Consider the following 19,352-nt stretch of genomic DNA (forward strand, 5'->3'; position numbering starts at 1 on the left):
GGGAGGGTGTGACAGCACATCCCTAGGTCCCTGTCCCAGCGTCGGCTACCAGCCACTCTGAGGAGAAAGAGCAGGGTGCACGTGCCTGGCTGAAGGATTTCACTGGGAAGTGAAAGAGGCTGTGACTGTATCTGACACTCAGTTCCCTGCCCGGCTGAGCCAGCCACAAGGGGCCTGCAGGACCTCCCTCCACAGCTTTCAGCCAGAAACAAAGAAGGATGGGGAAGCCCTGGTCAAGTTAATGGCAGCTAAAACGCTCCCAGTCCATTTACTGGCCACATGAGGTGGCCGTCAAACAAGTTAGAAGGTTATGACAGGAAGGAGTATAATAAATGCCCGGCAGTACGAGGGGTTCAGCAGAAGTGAACAAGGCACAAGAAAGAGGTCTGTGTTCAGGAAACAGGCCAGTCCCCACATGGAGCAGGTGACTCCTGTAAGCCTGTGAGGCTCAGGGTTGTCGTGTCTTTCTCTAGCCTGCTGGAGCGCATGTGCCCTGGAGCCCACAGCCAGCTCAGTGGAGCTGAGCGTCCAGTTCGTACTTCTCGCAGAACTTGTCAGTGAAGGGGATGCAGGTGAGGAACTCACACCACTCACAGCGGACAGGATAGAAGTAGAAGAGGACCACCAGGCCAGCCAGGAGGCCCAGGAAGACCACCTGAAAGATGATGATCTGGCAGCGTTTCCGGTACAGGTCGAACTTGCCAAAGCTGATGTAGGGCAAGAAGGCGAAGGAGAGGAAGAGGCCACTGATGAACCCCGAGATGTGGGCAAAGTTATCAATCCACGGCAGCAGCCCAAAGGTGAAGAGGAAGAGCACCACAGCCAGCAGCTTGAAGAAGGCACGCCAGGGCCGCGCCAGGATCTGCCAGCTCTGGAAGAGCTCCACGAAGAGGCAGGCCAGGATGCCAAACTGGGAGCCAGCAGGACCCACCTGGGGGATGGTTGGGGTAGCTATAAGGCAGTGGGGCTGGGCAGGCCCCCTGGACCCAAGGCCTCATCTTTCTGCCCCACTTCCCATGGGCCAGAGCATATTGGGACCGAGGATCCAACTGGAGATGCTCCCAGACTCAGTGCTCGATATGGACAGGTTCACAGCAGACTGCAGGTGCACACGGGAGGATCCCCACCTTGAGGGTCAGCCTTACCTCTGCTCGGTATGGCAGGAAGATGGCACTGGCCAGGTTGCCGGTGACACCACTCAGCAAGTAGATGATGGCTATGCGGTGCCAGCCTGCCAGCTTCTCCAGGTCCCGCAGGACAGTCATCTGGAAGCAGATGGACACCAGGCAGTGCAGGATCCTGTAGTCAGTAGCAGGCAGGGGTCGGGAGACATTCAGCAGAGAAGTGACCTCTCTGCCACCCCCAGCCAGCCAATCCTGAGGACCCTGAGACCCCCCCCACCCGGCCCACAGTGTCACTTGCCCGGCGTGCAGGAAGAGGGATAGCCACAGGCGGTAGAACTGGTCAGGCACCTCGGGGTTGAGGAAAGGCAGGAGTCCACACACATCATCCATGCAGTGCACCTGCGCAGAGCAGCATATCAGCATCACAGCAGCTGGGGGAGGGGAACGACGGATACTCTGGAGACCTACCTGAGAGCAGAGTGTGGCCTCCTCGTGGAAGTAACCCCTCATGAAGTCACAGTACTCCCGGGAGGTGATCTCACACCTAGAAAGGTAGGCCAGGGTTCGGAGGCTGCTGCCTTGCAGAGGGGGATTGCTAGCATCCAGGGCAAGTTTCAGCCGCACCTACCCATCTTTCTTGGCCCCAAGGAAGTCCAGACCCCCTCTAACCCCACACCCTTGGTATACTGGGTTATTTCAGGATTTGGTTAGGGAGAAGGCACAGCCCTAGGGCGATGCTCTGAGCCCAGAGACCAGCTGCACTCGCTGGCACGCACACGTACCTGCCCTTGGTGCCAATGCAGCAGGGCCGTCCTGTGATGACACAGTCCATGTGGGGATGGTTGGTGTGGTTTCCGGCGCTGTTTTTGGTGCAGATCTGGGTCACAAATGGGGACGAGCTGGGTCAGGGCCTCCCCCAACCTTTGGCCCCACACCATGTTTGGGGGTAGAGGCAAAGATGGGTGGGCTCATAAAGTAGAAAACGGTGTGGCTTCCTTGACTTCAAGCAGGCCACCACACTGAGTCTCTATCAAACTGGAATAATGTCACTTGACCTTTCAAGTCTCCATCTAGTTCTCTTGATCTACTTGCTCAGAGGGGCAGGCGTTGGTTGATGGACAGGCTGTGCAAAGGCCAGGTGCACAGCATCTGAAAACGTGAGGTGGTCCCATGATGGGAATCTCTGGCATCACCAGTGGGTGGGGTGTGGCATTCTCCCCCACATGACATGGAGGGCTCCCTAACAACCCCCCACTGCAGCTCACCGGCCACTCCCCAACTGCAGCTCACCGGCCACTTGGTGATGTCTTCTGGCCACTCATGAGGGTCTTCGGAGGAGGGCTCATCACACACCCTGCATGAGCCAAGTATGTGGTCAGACGCTGCTTCGAGCCCCTAGCATTGGCACCCTTCCAGCCAAGTCACCAACAAGAGGAGCCCGGACACCCTCTGCACCACAGCCCCCAGGGAAGGTGTGGACAAAGGCAGGTGAGACAGCTGCCAGCAGGACTAACCTGGGATCCTGGTGGCAGACAGAGCCAAACTGTCTCTTGTGGCCCGCAAGCTCTGGGGCGCTGGGATGGATGGGCCACTTCACCCACACTGCCAGCGTGGACTGTGGGAGGGGGACACAGGGTCAGGTCCAGTTGGGTCAGGGCAATGAGGGGCGTGCAGGGAGTCAGGAGTCGAAGGCAAAACCACTGAGCTCTTCCCTCCGCTTCTCCAAGTCACCCCCACTCTTGAGAAACACGTGCATGTTGGAAAAGTTACAAGGAGTTTGACAGCATAATTCCTGTTAGCTGAAAATCAGAAACAACCTCTGTGTCCCAAATCAGGGAACTGGTATGGACTATGGCGCTTCCATATAAGGTGATGTGATGAAAGTTTGGATGAATTTTTTTAAAAATTGCTTAGTGGAAAAGAGGCAAGTACCACTTATGTAAGCTTTAAGACACATGCTGGAAGAGTACACCCAAATCAAAAAAGCAAATCAGATGATGGTCTATGGGGCGAGGAGCTGGAGATGGGGGAGGGTGGGGATAAGGAGAAATGAATATGACAAGAAAGGCCTTGCACATAAGGACGGCGGGACGTGCCAGGAACGAGGGCGAAGGATCACTCTGCCGAGTCTATCTGAAGTCTGAAGGAAAGAGCGAACACGGGGCAGACGAGGGTGGGAGTCCAGGGCGGGGAAACGCACCGAGCACTCCTCCTCCGAGGTCTGCACGCAGCCCGACCTGTCGTTGCGCACGCAGCAGGCGGAGTGCTTCTCGCGCTCACGCGCTGAGCGAATGAAGCTGTGCACCTGCGGGTCCTGGCGCATGCACGGCGAAAACTTGGCGCCCAGGTGGATGAGGGCCTCCTGCGGGCGAGGGAGACGAGCAGCCGCGGTCCAGGCCTCCTGCCCGCCGGGCACCTCCAGGTCCCGCCCCCGCCGGCCCCGCCCCCAGCCCCGCCCTCACCGAGCTGGGCCCGATCCAGAAGTTCTCCTGCTGCACGTACTTGACGTTCTCGTAGACCCCGCGGTTCCGAAGCACCTGGGAGGTTGGGGAGCGGGATCAGACGGGCCCCGACTCTGGCCCTCTCCTCCCAGAGCGGGTCGGGAGGGGGTCCAGTGCCCAGACTCCACTCGTCTGGGCCCAGTGAAGGCACAGGGGCTCACCGAGTCCACCGTTTCATGCTGCGAGAAGCCCACGGGCGCGATGCCATAGATGCACACGGCTAGAATGGTGACGAGCGAGTGCACGAAGGTAAGCCAGTAGGTGAAGAAGGGCCTGCGGGGCGGAGCATCAGCGGGGGCCTCATCCCCAACCCGGAGCCCCCACCCCCGGCCAGGAGCCTCCATCCCAACCCAGGCCTTGCCTGCCACGCCTACCTGTGGTCGTCCATGTCCTCGATCTGGCGCTTGACGAAGCTGTCGATGCGCTTGCGGTAGGTGCGGTTGGTGAGCCGTCCCACCATGCCCAGCCCATACGGCCGCTTCTCCCGGGCGAAGAGCTTGCGCACGGGCACCGCGATACGCTGGCCCCGCCGCGGCCCCGCGGTGCTCACCACCTCCTGTCGGAGCCGCACCTTGGGCTGCGGGGCTGCGGCGCCCTCCTTCTGCTTCCGCCAGCCTCGCTCCAAGGGCCTGGAGGGAGCCGGCGTTCACCTCCCGCCCCAGCCCCGCAAACTGCTGCAGTCCCTCCCCGGGGGCACCAGGGCAGCCTGTCTCTATCCTGGTGAAGATGCTACGCAAGTCACCCGGCATCTGCCTTCTCCTCGCCAGTAAAAAAGCAACACTGCGCGCCTCCGGGGATGGCAGGGAGCTGGAACGGGGACCCACTGAGTTCTGCAACTCAGCAAGTATCACCTCTGTCACCTCCTCCTCCCCGTTAGATTCTGCCCAGCCCCTGGGTTCTAAGATTGCTGTCCCATTCCACAGGCAAGCCACGAGACTGGGGCCATGCCCAGCCCTGCGTCTCCCACCCCTGGTGGCCAGTGACTAGTGAGTTCCCAGTCCCTAAGGCTACCCCTCCCATCGCCCACAGAAGTGAATGCCGATACTCGCCCAGCTGTTCCTGACGGGCCCGGGGTCTCTCTCTGCCCCGCTTTCCCTGCCTGCCGCACTCACAGCATCAGGTGGCTGCGCTCAAGCTCGCTGCGGTCCAGGGCCCCGCCGGTGAGGTCCGCCTGCTCCGGTGCCTTCTCCCAGTCCTTTAGCGCCGCCTCCGATGGGGACTCGAAAACTTCATCCGGGTATGTGGACAGCTCTTCATGGAGGATACCTTCCTGAGCAAACACATGAGGTCAGGGTGGACGCAGGGAGGAAGGGAACGGGGGTGGGGGGACGCCCTGGGCACTTCTTACCCGGGCAAAGAAGGATGTGTCCAGCTCATCGGGGAAATCAGTTGTGTCCTCCTCCAGAAAGCTAGCTGGAGTGAAGCTTCGACGCTGTGCCCGGCGCAAGGTGCCATCCCTCACGGAGCGGCCCTGGGGACGGGGAAGTGAGCATGAGACCCGGCTGCCGGCTCGGCCCCCAACCCCGCCTTTGGCCCCTGCACCCACTTTCATCAGTGCTGCGGCCGCCCGGAAGCTCATCTTGGCCACCGACTCTCGCTTGCGCCGCCGCGGGAGCCGGTGGAAACCTGAGCGGGAGCTGGAGAAGGAGCAGAGGGAGGCAGCCCCTGGCGTGACGGGAGTGTGTGGGGCACTCAGGCCTTCCCCAATGTCATCTGCCACACGGAAGGCGCGGCCACGGGCCAGGGGGTCTATGATCTGCAGGCGGGGAGGAGATGCTGGAGTCAGGACCATGGGGGCTCCTAGCTCACCCAGACGCACAGAGGCCTTGCAAAGACAGCGTGACTGCTGCTCCTGACTCCTCATGGGCCCCTGGACAGCTGTATTGCCACCACTCCCACCCCACAGCACCTAGAGGTCCTGCCTGGAATGCTCTCCCATCCAGACACTGGCCCCCTGGTGCAATCCCAAGACCATGTCCCCATCCCAAGGTACCCCTTCCCAGAGACTGTTTCAGGTGCCTTCACGAGCAGGCTGTCTGACTGCCCTTCCAGACTGTGAGCTCCCAGAGAGTCCCTTCTGCTCAGGCTGGCTGTGTCCACAGCCCCAGCGCCTAAGAGCAGAAGGAGGGGCCTGCAGGAGGCAGCAACAGGCAGGCATACCTTCTGCATGCCCAGCTGGCATGGCCCCACATAGAGTGGGGGTGGCGTCTCGGTGCTGGTCAGCGACACGTTGTCCTGGCTGGGCAGGTCCAGCTCCCGGAGGACCTGGGGCTTCAGCTTCCCGTAGCGCTGGCTGCAGTGACGGATGCTCTTGCGCTGCCATTTCTGGGTGCTGTCACTGTCCTTGCTCACTCCAAACCAGTCAGCGGTCCCCCTGGCATGGCAGGGACTCAGCAAGGGGCAGCCAGATCGCCCCCTCCCAGGCAGGGGACTTCAAAGGCCCTCCTCCAGGGCAGCACGCCCTGCCCCAGGCCTGTAGTCACTCCAGGGGCCAGGGTCTAATAAGAGGATGAGTGGGTTCCAGCCACCCCCTGAACTGTTAGCCAACTCCAAGTTTCCACTAGACCACAGCTGGCAGGCCTTGCCCGGTTGAGTGCTTCATAGAGGCCCTCACCCCACCATCCCTGAGGGACAGTTGAGAGGAGACACTGAATCCAGAGAGGGAGCTGCGAGCTCAACCCAAGAGAGCTTGGCCCCAGGACACCACAGAGCTCAGACAGCAGATGCCTACAGGCCCAGGCAGGCTGTCCACAGCACTTGGACATGCAAACAAAAACACTGCCAGCACCTGCCGTTAGGAGCCCCAGGGAATGCCAACCACGCTGGCAGCTCCCAAGAGGCCACATGCCAAGCACATGCCAGAAAACACCAACACACTCATGACCTGTATGAGATACCTGAACAGGGACCAAGACAGAGACTGGCGCTGTGGGAAGGCCCTGCGGGCAGCCCGGGGACCCAAGAGGGGTAGAGTGTGGACACGCCCGAAGCGTACTTGTCGGCTGCTAAGAGGCCAGAGCACCCGGGTGGTGGAGACAGAGAAAGACAGAGTGAGTGCTGAAGAGAAGGGAGTGGAGCAGGCTAGTGGGGTGAGAGCGGTCAGTCTCCAGAACAGGAGGAGGGCAAGGGGATGTGGGGACCGAGATGGAGGAGGAAGCTGAGACAAGAGGGCCCTTGTTCTCATTCCCATCCTCAGTGTACCTGCCTCTGCCCTGCCAACCCCCAGCTCTCACCCCATGGAGCAGCCGGGCCATGTCGGTACCTGCGGATGGTCTGTGTGATGGACGTCTGGCGCTGCAGCACCGGCCGCCGGAGCTCATGGTGGGGCGAAGAGATGTGGGCTGTCTCGGCTGGCATACTCACACTCCTCAGGAAAGCCTGTCGCCTCAGGGGCTGGGCAACAGGGTCATGGTGAGGGTACTGGCCAGGGGGCACCCACAGTCCCTGCAGGACAGGGCCTACCTGCAGGAAGCTGGGCTCTTCCACTGTCGGGGGCACCGCAGAGGGAATGTCCAGCTTTAGCCAGGGTGGCTTCTTGCGCTGCAGACTGCTGGTGCTGTCCCTGCGGGCCTCACTCATGGTTCCTGGCAGAGCAAGGCAGGCCTGCGGGGCATGGGGTGTTATTCAATAATGACAATGCTGACATCTGAAGATTCATCGCACCCAGACCCAGGGGGACGGAGAAGCAGTGATAAGCCCAACCGTGGTGCTCATGTCCCCCATTGTCAGAGCACTACTATGTGCTCAGCACTGACTTTCTCTCTGCCTGCCTTGTTCATCCCAACAGACAGTGCTGGGCACATCCTAGCTCCTCAGACAACATAAGTCCATGGGACAACTATCTTGAGCACACACTATGATCAGGATACTGCTCTAGGTGCTTGAAGCACGTTGGTGGAGAAATGAGACAAAATCCCTGCCCTCCTGGAGCTTACAGTCTAGACAATAAACTCTTTAAATAAGTGAATGTACAGGTTAAAAGACGCTAAGTATGATGGGGGAAGAAAGCAAACTAGGGTTGCTTGACAGGAGGCAGTGAGGCCTCCCTGTGAAGTGACATCTGAGCAAAGGCTTGAAGGAGGGGAGTGAGCACAGCTGGGGTTGCAGGGGTTTCCACACACAGGGGACAGTCTGTGCCCAGGGCAAATCTCAGACCTGTCTTACCCAGGCCTCACCCTCTTTCCCACCAAGACTTCCACTCCAGGGACAAAGGGCCCACTATGCACATGACAGCCTGTAAGGGGTGTGTCATCGGTCCACTGCACAGACTCACCACATTCAGGAAAGAGGGTGACAGAGCAGCAGCTGGTGGCCCCGGGCTCCTGTGCACAAATGACTTTCCAGAAACCACCCGGGCGCAGACGCCACAGTGACCACCAGGTGGTGCCACGTACCCAGAAACAGCAGTGAGGCGGCTGGGTGCCGGGGCTGCGGGGCATTGCATGCTTGGCTCTACCACGAGCATCCCAGGCACGGGGCCAGGGCCCAGGGCAAGGCCCCAGAGCAGATAGGCCAGGGTTCCATTCTGGCCACCACTGCCTGGCCATGTGACTACGACTGCATTTCCCCCTTACACCTTCCTGGCAGACCTGCAGCTGTCCCCAACCCAGGGGGACCACACGGCGATTCCAGTGGAGACCCAGATTGAGAAGGGCCCCTGAGCATGACACGAGACAGATAGTGGGGGGCTGGCCAGAACTGAAGCAATTTTGGACAGAAAACCCCAAACTCCTCAGCCTCTTTAAAGAGCTGCAGCCTCTGACAGGCTCGGAACTGCGGGGTGGGCAACCCACCCACTCAGGCTCAGAAATGGCTTTCACTCACAGGTCTCCCTCTCAACTGCTTGGAGGAAAGCCCCACCTATGCTGTACAAATAGGGAAACTGAGGCCAGGAAACACAGGCTTGCCTTGCTCAAGGTCACATATGGAGGGCAGCACAATTAGAGACAGCCCACGGTGCTGCTCACAGCGCCTTATGGTCTTATGCCAGCCAGGGACAGGCCTGGGACAGAGCTCACGGCTTCTTCCGACCCTGTACTACCAGGGAAAGGCTGGGAATGCTGCTCACAGCCCCTACTGGTCCTACATGGACCAGAACAGACACAGGTGGGAGGGGGTCCTTCAGGGATGCCTTCTGCTGGCTCTTACCCCCCCCCCCCCTCACGCTCCAGCCCCTTATCTGAGCTGACTGTGCACTTCAGGTCCCAGGTGAGAGTTGCGGGGCAAAGTTTTGGGGCACTCCCCAGGCATGGTGCCCAGGGTCATTCCATCCACATGGCCCCCTAAGGCTGAGTTCCTGTCCCTGGCCCATACTTGGCCTGGAATCCAGGGCAAGAGCCAAGGGCAGCAGTCTCCACATCACTGGGAAATCCCTCCAGGGCCCCTCGCCCACGCAGAGCCCCAGAGTGCAACAGGGTCGGACAGGAAGGCATCCTAACTGAGAACTGGGTGGGTCAAGGTCCCTCTGGGAACTGCACCAGGAGACCCCTCTGCATCTGACTCGTGGCCCAAACCCAGCCCAGACCTGCGTGTCCTGGATACGGTCCAGCCAGTGTGAAGGGGTCACAGCTCGACTTCCTCATCGTCCCCCAGCCCTCCCTCCACAGGGCATACGGACTCAGTACCATCACCCTGCTGGTAAGGAATCGCCAGGAGGGACCACCTCTGAGTCTCAGACACTAAGGGTGGAATTTCAGACAGCGTCAGGCACGTTGGGAAGGCAGGTGGTGGTCGGCAAGGGGCTTCCGGAACCCACGGTGCTGGGACAGCATTCTGAGTACACTCCCAGCATGTTCTTACCCAGAAAATGGACGAATGCTCTTAGTGAGGCCATTATGGGGGCCAGAGAGGAGCAGGGCCCAGCGTAGAGACTGGGGCCACTGCCAGGAATCAGCAGGCTGAATCCAGGGGGCCAGCCTCTCCAGGAGTCTCCACCTGTGCCCAGCAGCACTAGGCGACATCCAGCTGGTTCTTCACTCAGGAGTGTGAGGTACCTTTGCCAACAGAGACCGTTGCCAGCTGATGGGCTCACACACATCCATGACTTCCTGGCTCCTGCTGTCTGCTGCTCCTCACACCTGACTCCCTCCCATCTCAGAGCCCTGCAAATGCGTTCTGCCCAACCTCCCCTGTGTTGGAGGACCTGCAGCCTCAGGCTGCCCTACTCCCCAAAGGTGGTCCTTGGCCTGGATCCCCGGGCACAGCACAAGACAGGAGTTCATTCACATATGTATGGGCCACTGTCTTATCACTGCTGGTTCCACAGTGCTCAGGACTGGCCTGCCCTGAAGCCACCACTGGGTAAACACTGATCACTGAAGAACGCAGGCCATCAGGTCCCTAATCTGGGGTAACGGAGGATTCCTCAAGATGACCTCTCAACTGGGTCTGGGAAGAGGAGCTGTCTGACATGAGCGGGTTCAAGCAGGAACAGTTAGGGGGTGAGAAGAGCTGAGAGCTGTGAACGTGTACAGGTAACCTGACCTCCCCAGTACTGTCTCAGCCGGGGACCACAGTCGGCACCAGGAGACAGTAGAGCGCTCAGCTCATGAGGGAGGCACCAGCCGCCATGCCTGTACATCCAGGTCTCCTGGGGTTCCCACCTCCACAAAAACCCCTGCTGCTAGGAGTGCAGGCAGGAGGGGACCTGAGAACCCACAGTTATAGGTCCTGCGGGTGGGCAGTGCTGGGTGTTCTGGCCTGCCCCACCCATGTGTGCCAAGATCCCCATCTGGGCCTCAAGTGGGTGGGATTCCAAAGGAAGAGCTGGAGTAGGCGTGGGGAGGGGCAGGCCCAGGCTGGACAAAGAGTCTGGCCAGGGAGCGGCACATTGCCCTCCCAGAGACAGTGGCTCAGTGTCCAGGCCTTCCCCAGGCGCACAGTGGGCTCTTGTTCCCAGAAAGCCCCTCAGGGGGATCCAAACAGTGTCTCCCCCACCCCGCTGACCCTTCAGTGTATGGGGAAACCGTGGCCCACGGAAGGCCTGACTGCCTGGGGTCACACAGCATCTGAGTCACTGCAGCAGGATCACAGCTGCCAGCCCAGGCCCAGCCCCATCAGGAGACACCCAAAGCCACAGTGCATCCCAGGACCAGCTGGGGGGCTGCAGGCAGGACTCTCGATGAGGCTGAGGGACGAGGAGGGTCAAGGGAGCCACTGGCGCCATGCACGCTGACGTCCACTCTGGCTGCCTGCAGGGCCTGGTGTGGAAGGGCTGGGTGGGGGATGGTGGAGAGTCCTGTTAACTCAGGTTTCTGCTCTGGGGATGTCTGGGCACCCATCAAGCTGGCCACGTGCACAGGTGCAGGGAGAGCCAGAAAGCAGCAGCCGATGCAGGGAGGCCACTGAGGACAGCCCAGGCTGATGCTCAGGCCCCATGTGTCTCCACCACCTACAACCCTAAGCAAGCCTCAGCTTTCCCATCTGGAAAGCAGGGGTCACAGCAGTGCCTGGCACAATAGGCAGTGGCTGACTCCACCACAGAGTGGTAGCCTGTGGGTGCTTGGCACTCTCTGGGGGGCAGGAACTGGGGGGTGAAAGGGCCCTAGAACATATGCAATAAGAGGGCAGCCCTGGGGACACCTGGGGACAGGACCCTCCAAAGGTGTCGAGTTTGGGAAGAGACTAGAGAGAAGCTCTGGCCAGTCCAGGCATAGACAGTGGCCACAGCCAGTGGAGAGCTGCATCCTCAGGTGTGAGCAGCAACCAACTCTGTGCTCAGGCCTGCCCTGCACACTCACAGGACCATGCTGGCAGGGACAACTGGCAGCAGTGTTGACTGCCAACCCCGGGGCCAGAACCATCAAGCCTGGGCTCTACTCTGCCCAGGGAACTGCCTGCTGCCGAGGTCAGCTGGAGCAAGAGGCCTCACCCCGGGACACCTGCCCAGACGTGTCCTCAGCTCACCCCAGCCTCATCCCAGGGGGAGGTGGCTCCTCCAGCATCCCCACCCACACGCTGCTCTCTGACCCTCAGTCTTCTGTTTGACTCCTAATCTGAAGCTCAATCCTAGATCTCCCTTGAGAAGGGGGTCACCAGCTGTCTGACAGCCCAGCATCCAGGTCTTCTGGATTAATGAAGGGAAAGTCACCTGGCCTCTCTGCCTTGTCTATTAATGGCATCATGCTGAGAATGATATTTGCTAGGCCCTTTGCAAACCCCAAAGTGCTCTTCAATGCTCCCAGTGAAGCCTCTTCTTTTCTGTGGAAGAAATGAGGTTCAGAGTGGAGCAGGGCAGGCCTGAGACCTTTGCAGGGTTCTCTCCAGGTCCCCAGCAGGACACACTGGCGCCCTGCCTCCCCTCATCACCCTAGACAAGTAGACAGAACAAGAGGTTCCCCGCTACAGGCTATCTGTGAGGGAAGCCGCCCTAGAGCCTGGAGACACAGGAATCCCTGAGGACCTGACCTGGGAGGGTAGTGCACAAAGGGGCCAGCACTGGGGGGGGGGGGGGGGCACTGCCCCACAGCTCAGCTAGCAAATATGGCACAGGGGTCGCCAGAGCTAAACCCCTGACTCAGTTGGGTCTGACAGAGGCTGACATGGCAGACACACCCAGGAATCAGGGGACACCAAGTGCAGCTCAGGGCACCTGTCCAGGCCACACAGTCAGAAAGGGGATGGCAGCAAGGACTTAGCTACACTAGATTCTGGGTATAAACTGCCTGGTAAGCTGGTCACTTCTAGTCCCCAGTCTGGAGTCTAGCTGGGTCTCAGGAGTTAGGCGAAAACACCCTCCCCAGGCTGGAGGTGGGAGGCCCACATCCCATGCACACGTCTGGCCAGAGGACAGATGGGCAGCCCAGTCACCAGTCAGAGCCCTCCAGAGGGGTCCCTGACTGACCCTACACACATGCTCCCGGGTGCCCAGGCACCCTTGGGCTCAGCAGCCTCGCAACCCCCTCCCAGGACCCACCAGAAGCAGGATAGGACTGAAGAGGCCACAGGAGGGAAACCAAGTCAGAGCAGAAATGGCTTCGGTCCTCAGCAGCCTGGCTCAGCTTCCTCAAACCAGATCCTGACTGATCACACTGGTCTGTCTAACCCCTGGGAGGGGTCCTCTGTATCCATCTTACAGATAAGGAAACTGAGGCTCAGAGAAGCCCATCACTGCCTAAGGTCCCAGAGCCTATAAGGGAGCTCAAAGCCTTGGGCCAGGTCTGCCCAGGAGCTGTGGTAGAAGGGACCCTGTCTGCAGACCCCCGGAAGACAAGGCAGACCACCTGGTTTCTTCAGCCTTGTGGCTGCGGACGGCTGTCAGACCCTTCTAAGACCCCTTGCCACCTGCTCCATCAGGGGCATCTCAGTTAAAGAAGGAAGGAGTCATCCCCAGAATCATCCAACTCAGAAAACAGGCAGAAGCCAAGGAATCCAATCATTGGGCAAAATGTGATCCTGGCACAGACACTAAGGTGGGGGAACTGGAGCCAGTGTGGCGGAGGCCCTCACAGCCGAGAGCAACTGGGGTTGCCCTGGGCAGGGACTGTAGCTGGGAAGATCCTAGGGGAGGGCCTGATGGTCCCTGAAAGGCAGGGGAGACCTGCGTGACTCCTCCTAAACCAAGAGCGCCCCCTAGAAACTCAGCTCCCCAAGGTGGGGACCGGCCAGCTCATGAGGGGTGCTGGTTGAGGGGCCTGCTTGTGCAGTGGAGGCCACCCAGCCAGTGAAGGCTACTTGGAAGGGCTGGGAAAGGGTCTGAGGCCCAGTGCCTTCAATCTGGGACCACCAGACTCCCATGCACTCCATTTGCCCCTGCCCCATTCTCAGGAAAAGGGGTCCAGCTTGCCCAGAATGACCTCTGGTGGCAGGGGGCTCCACCTCAGGGACCCCTTGAGCCCCAGCCAGCTGCTTGGTCCCCAGCTTCTGCCCACTCTTGGGGTGGGGGCTAGGAGGTTGGGGTTGGCTCCACAGGGGTGGAGAGAACCCAGCCTGGGACTGCCCAGGCATCTAGCTGGGTCAAACCTGAAAAGCCAGTTTCATCCTTGAATCTTCTCCCGGTCTCCAACAGGAAGTCCCGTTGGCGGGTAGGAGTTCCCAGGATAGGAGTAGGGCCTCCAGACCTAGGCCCCACCCACCCGGAGAGACACACACATTCACCATCTCAAGCGGCACACACAGAAGAAACTCTGGTCAGGACCACCTGGGTTGGAAGCAGGCCTTGGGGGGCCAGGGAAGATCCCTTGCCCATTCCCCACCCAGCCCCACAAACATGCCCCCAGCATGACAGACAACCAGGCCCTCTGCCAATGCCCTGAGCATCTGGGGTCTGGCTGTCACCCCAGCTGGGAGAAGGCCTGTCCCCTCTGGCCTCTGCACACAGAGTGAGAGTCTGTCTTCGGAAGTCGCTCCCAGCCCACCCTGGAGCTTCGATGTTTACAGATGGGGGAGTCAGTGTCGGGGGGCAAAAGGCGGAGTCAGTCCCCCACCCCCAGCTCCACGGCTCCTGCTATTCCCATCGGTGAGGGCAGCTGGGACAGGGACCATCTCGCCCTGAGCTGGAGTTTCAACTTGGAGACACCACCCACCGGTCGTGGCCGGGAAGGAAAATGCAGTGGGGGGAGTTTAGAGGAACCTGGGGCACCCCCGGACTCTAGGCTCCCGCTCCTGGGACCCTCAGCTGTTGGGCGGGGGCTGGAGCCGAGCTGTCCGGCCCGGCCAGGCCGCTGGGACTGCTAATCCGGCCACGGGCTATTTTTGCGGCGCGCCGGGCTAGGAATCCGGGGCTGGGCCGCCTCCGCGGGCGACTCGGGAAACTCCAGGAAGAAAAGTCCGGCCGCCCCAGCGGGGCCTCGCCGCGATCCCTCCCCAGCCCCGACCCCGGCCCCGGCCCCGACACGGCCCCGACACGGCCCCGGCCGCTCTGAGCAGCTCCGGCCACGGGGTGCTGAGGACTCGCCCCGCGCTCGGCGGACGCAGCCCCGGAACCCGCCCGCCCCCAGAGCCCTGCGCTCCCGGCCGCGCTCACTCACTGCCGCCGCCGGGGGTCTCTAGGGGGTCCTGAGGACGCCGGGGAGGAGGGGCTGCCGCCGCTGGCCGGGAGGGCGCCCGCGCCGAGTCCCCGCCCGCCCGCCGGTCCGGCCCGCCCGGGAATGCCATGGAGCGAGGGGCGTGCGCGCCGGGGGCGGGCCCGGCCGGAGGGGGCGGTCGCGCTGACTCAGAGCTCAGGAATGCGCGCCGCCCGCCTGCCCGGCCCAAGTCACCTCCTCCCGGAAGGCCGCTGGGCTCCCTTCTCCCCAGTGTCCGCCCGCGGGGACACCTGGGACTGGGGTCTCCAGCGCCTTGGCCCGACGGAGGGCCTGGTGGGAGCTGATGGCAGCATCAGCGCTGGGCGGCTCCGCCTGTCCCTGGCTCCAGATTGAGGCCTGACCTGTCCCTGATTTGTGCTGAGAAAAGGGGGAGTGAGGAGGGAGAGCAGGTACGGGGTAAAGGGTGGAGGATGGGTGTGTATCCCTGGCTCCCCTAAACCCGACCTCCGCCAGAGGCCCACACTGACAAGTCCTGTATCCCACACTCACGCAATCCCACTGAGCACTCACATTCCCTCACACACATTCGTGTGCACCGATCACTCACAATCATACACACACGTCCCCACATTCTTCCACTTCATGCGTTCATTCGCCTATACATGCACGTGCTCACATGCACCCATCTACTTATGTACATCTTTCATGGGTACATACTCGTGCACACACACAAGTGTACACACTGATGCACACACTCAGTTCAGGACCACAGTAATTACCCCTCCCCCTGCCCTGTGCCCCTACCCCCAGAAGCCCTGCTCCACCAGCAGGCAGTCAGGCCAGGCTGCACCGGCCCCACCTGAAGCCACTCAGCAGAGGCAGCGCAGTGTCTGGTGTCCACTCTGGGCTCTTCTCACTGTCTCAGAGCTCAGCGGCCCACCCCGGGGTGGGCTCATATCCCTGCACAATCTGGGCTGGACTCAAAATGGCCCTCTGCTTTCCGCTGGGGCTGCTGGTGAGAGTTTCCCAGCATTTCTCTCCTGACAATGGGTGGGCTGACCCACCCAGGGCACATCCCAGGGTGAGGGACAGGGGTGCCAACAGCAGAGTACAGGCAAGGCTGTCCAGGAGCTCTGAGTGGCGGGGGGCCAAGGCTTCCTCTGGATAGAGGGTGCAGGGATCCCTTCATCCCATGGGTCCCTAAGGACCCCTCTACAGGGCGCCCCCTCAGGCCTCGGACAAATGTGTCTTCAGGCCCTGTACTGGTCACAAGGTGCTGCTGCTTCAGTGCCATCCTCTGGGTCTGGGTGGCACCAGCCCTCTCCAAACTGAGCTGTTGCACTGAGGGCCCAACGCAGACAATGGCCTGGTCCTTGGCTACACAGAAAAGGGGACAATTTGAACTAAAGGTGCTGGTACACTTACCGGTAGATCCCAGAGCCTGGGCAAGATTCCTCTGCCCATATCCTTGTCCATGCCATGGGATAGCGCGGTGCCTGCACATAGTGGGTCCTCTCTGAACACAAGCAATATCAACACAATTCTCATGCAGAAGGAGACAATGAAAGCTTTGGAGGGGGTGGAGGGGAACTCCACCAGGGGATGACTGCCAGTGCATCACAGACACCGGGTGAGAGGGAGCCTGCCCCGGTGCCAACACTCAGTGCTCCTGTAGCCTGCATGCGCCACCCCTCCCATGCCAGGCTCACAGCCAGAGACAGGACAGTCTCCATGCTTAGCATTATTGACCCTGCCAGGGATAAGCAAGCCCTGTTGGGCCTGGATGCCCAGACTAGGCTGGCAGGGCCAGAAGTGGTGTCCTCTCTGGAAAGCTGGGGACTGGGCTTGCCTCCAAAGCATGCCACAGCTGGGCATCTGGTGTCAGCAGGTCTCCTCCTGCAGTGGACTCTGTCAGACCCCACCCAGACCCGTTCCAAGACCCAGACACTCATTGCCAGCTGCCAGGAACACCAGCCACAGCTGGCTCAGAGCTGAAACACCCCGCACCCAGGAGTCACCTTCAGTGGGGAGCATGCCCCAGTCTGCCTCTGCAGGCACATCCCCAGCTCAGAGCCTGTGTCCAGGAATCCCCAGGCTCTCAGCCCACCCTGGCCTCCTGAGTGAGGTCATCAGAAGGATGATCAGAGGGAGGTTGACACACGTGTGCTCAGTGTCAGGCCTCTGAGCCCAAGCCTGCACATATACATCCAGATGAAGAAAGTGAAGAATCACAAAAGAAGTGAAAATGGCCGGTTCCTGCCTTAACTGATGACATTACCTTGTGAAATTCCTTCTCCTGGCTCAGAAGCGCCCCCACTGAGCATCTCGTGCCCCCACTCCTGCCCACCACAGAACAACCCCCTTTGACTGTAATTTTCCACTGCCTACCCAAATCCTATAAAACGGCCCCACCCCATCTCCCTTCCCTGACTCTCTTTTCGGACTCAGCCCGCCTGCACCCAGGTGAAATAAACAGCCTTGTTGCTCACACAAAGCCTGTTTGGTGGTCTCTTCACACGGACGCGCATGAAACTCAGGACTGTACCCAGTCCACATGGACAAGTGTGTGCACATATGTGTGCTCTGCCTCATGCCTGCCCTGCTACTCTCTGTCCTGGTGGAGGAGCTCCCTATACGGAAACCCAGCTCCTGGCCTCTCTCTTCCCACTTCATGCACCCTGGAGAAATGGAAATCAGCTGCAGTTGCCCAGCACTCCCGGGGCTGGTGGGCAGGCGTCTGAGAATGGGTGGGTGTCTAGACCAACCCCAGGGTTTGTGGGCCTCACGCCAAGACACGAAGGAATGGGAGCCCTGACCAGTAAGAGGAGTGTTCCCAACAGCTACCCCAGAATCCTCAGCTCAGCTTCCAGGCCACAAGTAATCACTCAAGGGGTCAGACCCTGGGCTATGGAGAGTCCCTGGAAGGATCAGAAGAAACCGCCTGGGGAGTAGGGCTCCAGGGATGGGCCCATGACCAGCTCCTGGCTATTTGGGGAAGAGGCAGAAGTGGGCCAGGCCAGCCAGTGGCCTGAAGTCATAGGCTATTTCTGAGGCAGCTGCCCCCTCCCCATATCCCAGGGTTTGGCAAGGGGTTCCCATAAGCACCTGGGCCCGGGGCCTGGCAGCACAGCCCCAGGCAGGGAGGATGTAGCTCACACACACCCAACCTCGGCCTGCCCAGTGGCTGCCTTCTCTGCCCAAGGAAGCTTTGACCCTCCAGGGCTCACCAGACACAGACGGCCACCGAGACCAGTCAAGAGGCCAGCAGCCACCCTGCTGGGAAGCTGCCAGCTCAAAGCTGTGTAGAGGACCCCATGGGCTCTGACCTGACACCTGCTTCAACAGCTGTCAGCACCCCCACTCCATCAGAGAGAAGAGGGAGCCAGTGTGCTGGGCACCCTGGGGTCATAAGGCTGATACTAGAACCCTGGCCCCTGTAGCCGATAGAGGCACATCTCTCAAAGACTTGTTTATAAAGGCTTCAGTGACTGATGGCCACACCTCCTACAGCTGGAGGCAGCTCCAGCCCCTCCACAGCCTGTGGCCTGTCGTGGAGGTCAGGGGTCAGGGCTGCTCACCCCAGCACCAATACTAGCCTTCACTCCTTTCAAAGCCTCAAGGGTGTCCTCATCTCCATCTTCCAATGATATCCTTGCCTCCTCCAACAAGCCTGTTCCAGCCCAGCAGTGGGGCAAACTGCGGACAGAGGAAGCCCCAGGCCCCCTCCTCTCACCTGTTCCAGCCCAGCAGTGGGGCAAACTGGGGACAGAGGAAGCCCCAGGTCCCCCTCTTCTCACCTGTTCCAGCCCAGCAGTGGGGCAAACTGGGGACAGAGGAAGCCCCAGGCCCCCCTCCTCTCACCTGGCACCACTTTCTCTTGCCCTGGACCACCCGCCAGCCCACTCTGCAAGCCGCAGTTGGAACTCTCATCCCACCACTACCAGCCTGTGGTGGGAGTGTTAGACCACAAACCAGGAAGTGGGGGGGGGTGCCCAGAGATTGCGCAACCCCCAGCACTCAGGCCAGAACATCTGGAGTTGGTTGCTGGCGCCCCAGCGCCGGCCTCTCTACCTCCTGGGGCAGGGGCCAATCTGCCCTCCAAATGATTCTTTCCTCATAAGAAAGGTGGGGATAAAAACACCCCTCTGGGAGCCTCTGGACTCCCCATGATTTCTGCAAGGACCATGTATCACTTGTAACATCAGAATAAATATAAGTATAAAGTAACACCCATCCTCTTCCTGCCCATCAAGAAGACAAAGGCTCAACTGGGGCCTCAGTTTCCCTACTAGACTGAGGGGGAGCACTCAGCAGGCGGGGGGATGGGGGAGCTGTTCCCACAGGAAGGAGAGACTCATTGTTTGGGAGACATGGCTGCAGGGGATAAGTAGGGAGGGTGTGGGATCACATCCAGGGCTGCTTTATAAACACGGATTGATGACACATTGTGCCCCCACCCCGGGAAGCGGCACACAGTGCTACAAACAGCTGGTGGCTTCCAGCCGGCTGATGGCCCCTCCCTCCCCAGGAAGTCCTGGCTGGGGCCCATGGGAGTGGGACGGCTGGTCAGAGGAGACGCAGTTGGAGACCAGGGTCCTGCCCTGTTAGCCTTTCTGTAGGACCAGGTGTCACACTCATCTGAGGGCTCCAGAAACATGGCCTGTGCGTCTGTCCTGCCCAGCGTCTCCCACCTGACACGGCCAGGTGCCCAATTGCTCTTCAAGGCCTTTTGAGGTGCCCCTTTCCAGGACCAGGGTCACAGA

The 19,352-nt window shown here is 60.4% G+C and overlaps 1 protein-coding gene across 3 annotated transcripts; it reads right to left on the bottom strand.

Moving 5' to 3' along the window:
* Positions 1–233: 233 nt before the first annotated feature.
* RHBDF1 (rhomboid 5 homolog 1) lies at positions 234–14,735 on the bottom strand. Of its 3 annotated transcripts, none has more exons than XM_063717122.1 (18): positions 14,593–14,735; positions 7,088–7,228; positions 6,888–7,018; positions 5,786–5,999; positions 5,172–5,381; positions 4,974–5,096; positions 4,738–4,895; positions 4,000–4,254; positions 3,787–3,898; positions 3,587–3,661; positions 3,325–3,486; positions 2,639–2,739; positions 2,415–2,478; positions 1,907–2,001; positions 1,593–1,668; positions 1,423–1,523; positions 1,146–1,299; positions 234–931 (listed from the first exon to the last, which is right to left on the bottom strand). In XM_063717122.1, exons 2-18 carry the CDS (start codon positions 7,202–7,204, stop codon positions 512–514), a joined length of 2,568 nt encoding a protein of 855 aa, XP_063573192.1. In that variant the 5' UTR covers positions 7,205–7,228; positions 14,593–14,735; the 3' UTR covers positions 234–511. The 3 variants fall into 3 exon arrangements, with proteins under 3 accessions (XP_063573192.1, XP_063573193.1, XP_054389215.1); XM_063717123.1 differs by having other exon boundaries at positions 14,589–14,707; XM_054533240.2 differs by lacking the exon at positions 14,593–14,735 and adding an exon at positions 7,899–12,043.
* Between the last annotated feature and the right edge of the window lie 4,617 nt (positions 14,736–19,352).

Source organism: Pongo abelii, chromosome 18, assembly GCF_028885655.2.
Source record: "Pongo abelii isolate AG06213 chromosome 18, NHGRI_mPonAbe1-v2.0_pri, whole genome shotgun sequence".
NCBI lineage: Eukaryota > Metazoa > Chordata > Mammalia > Primates > Hominidae > Pongo > Pongo abelii.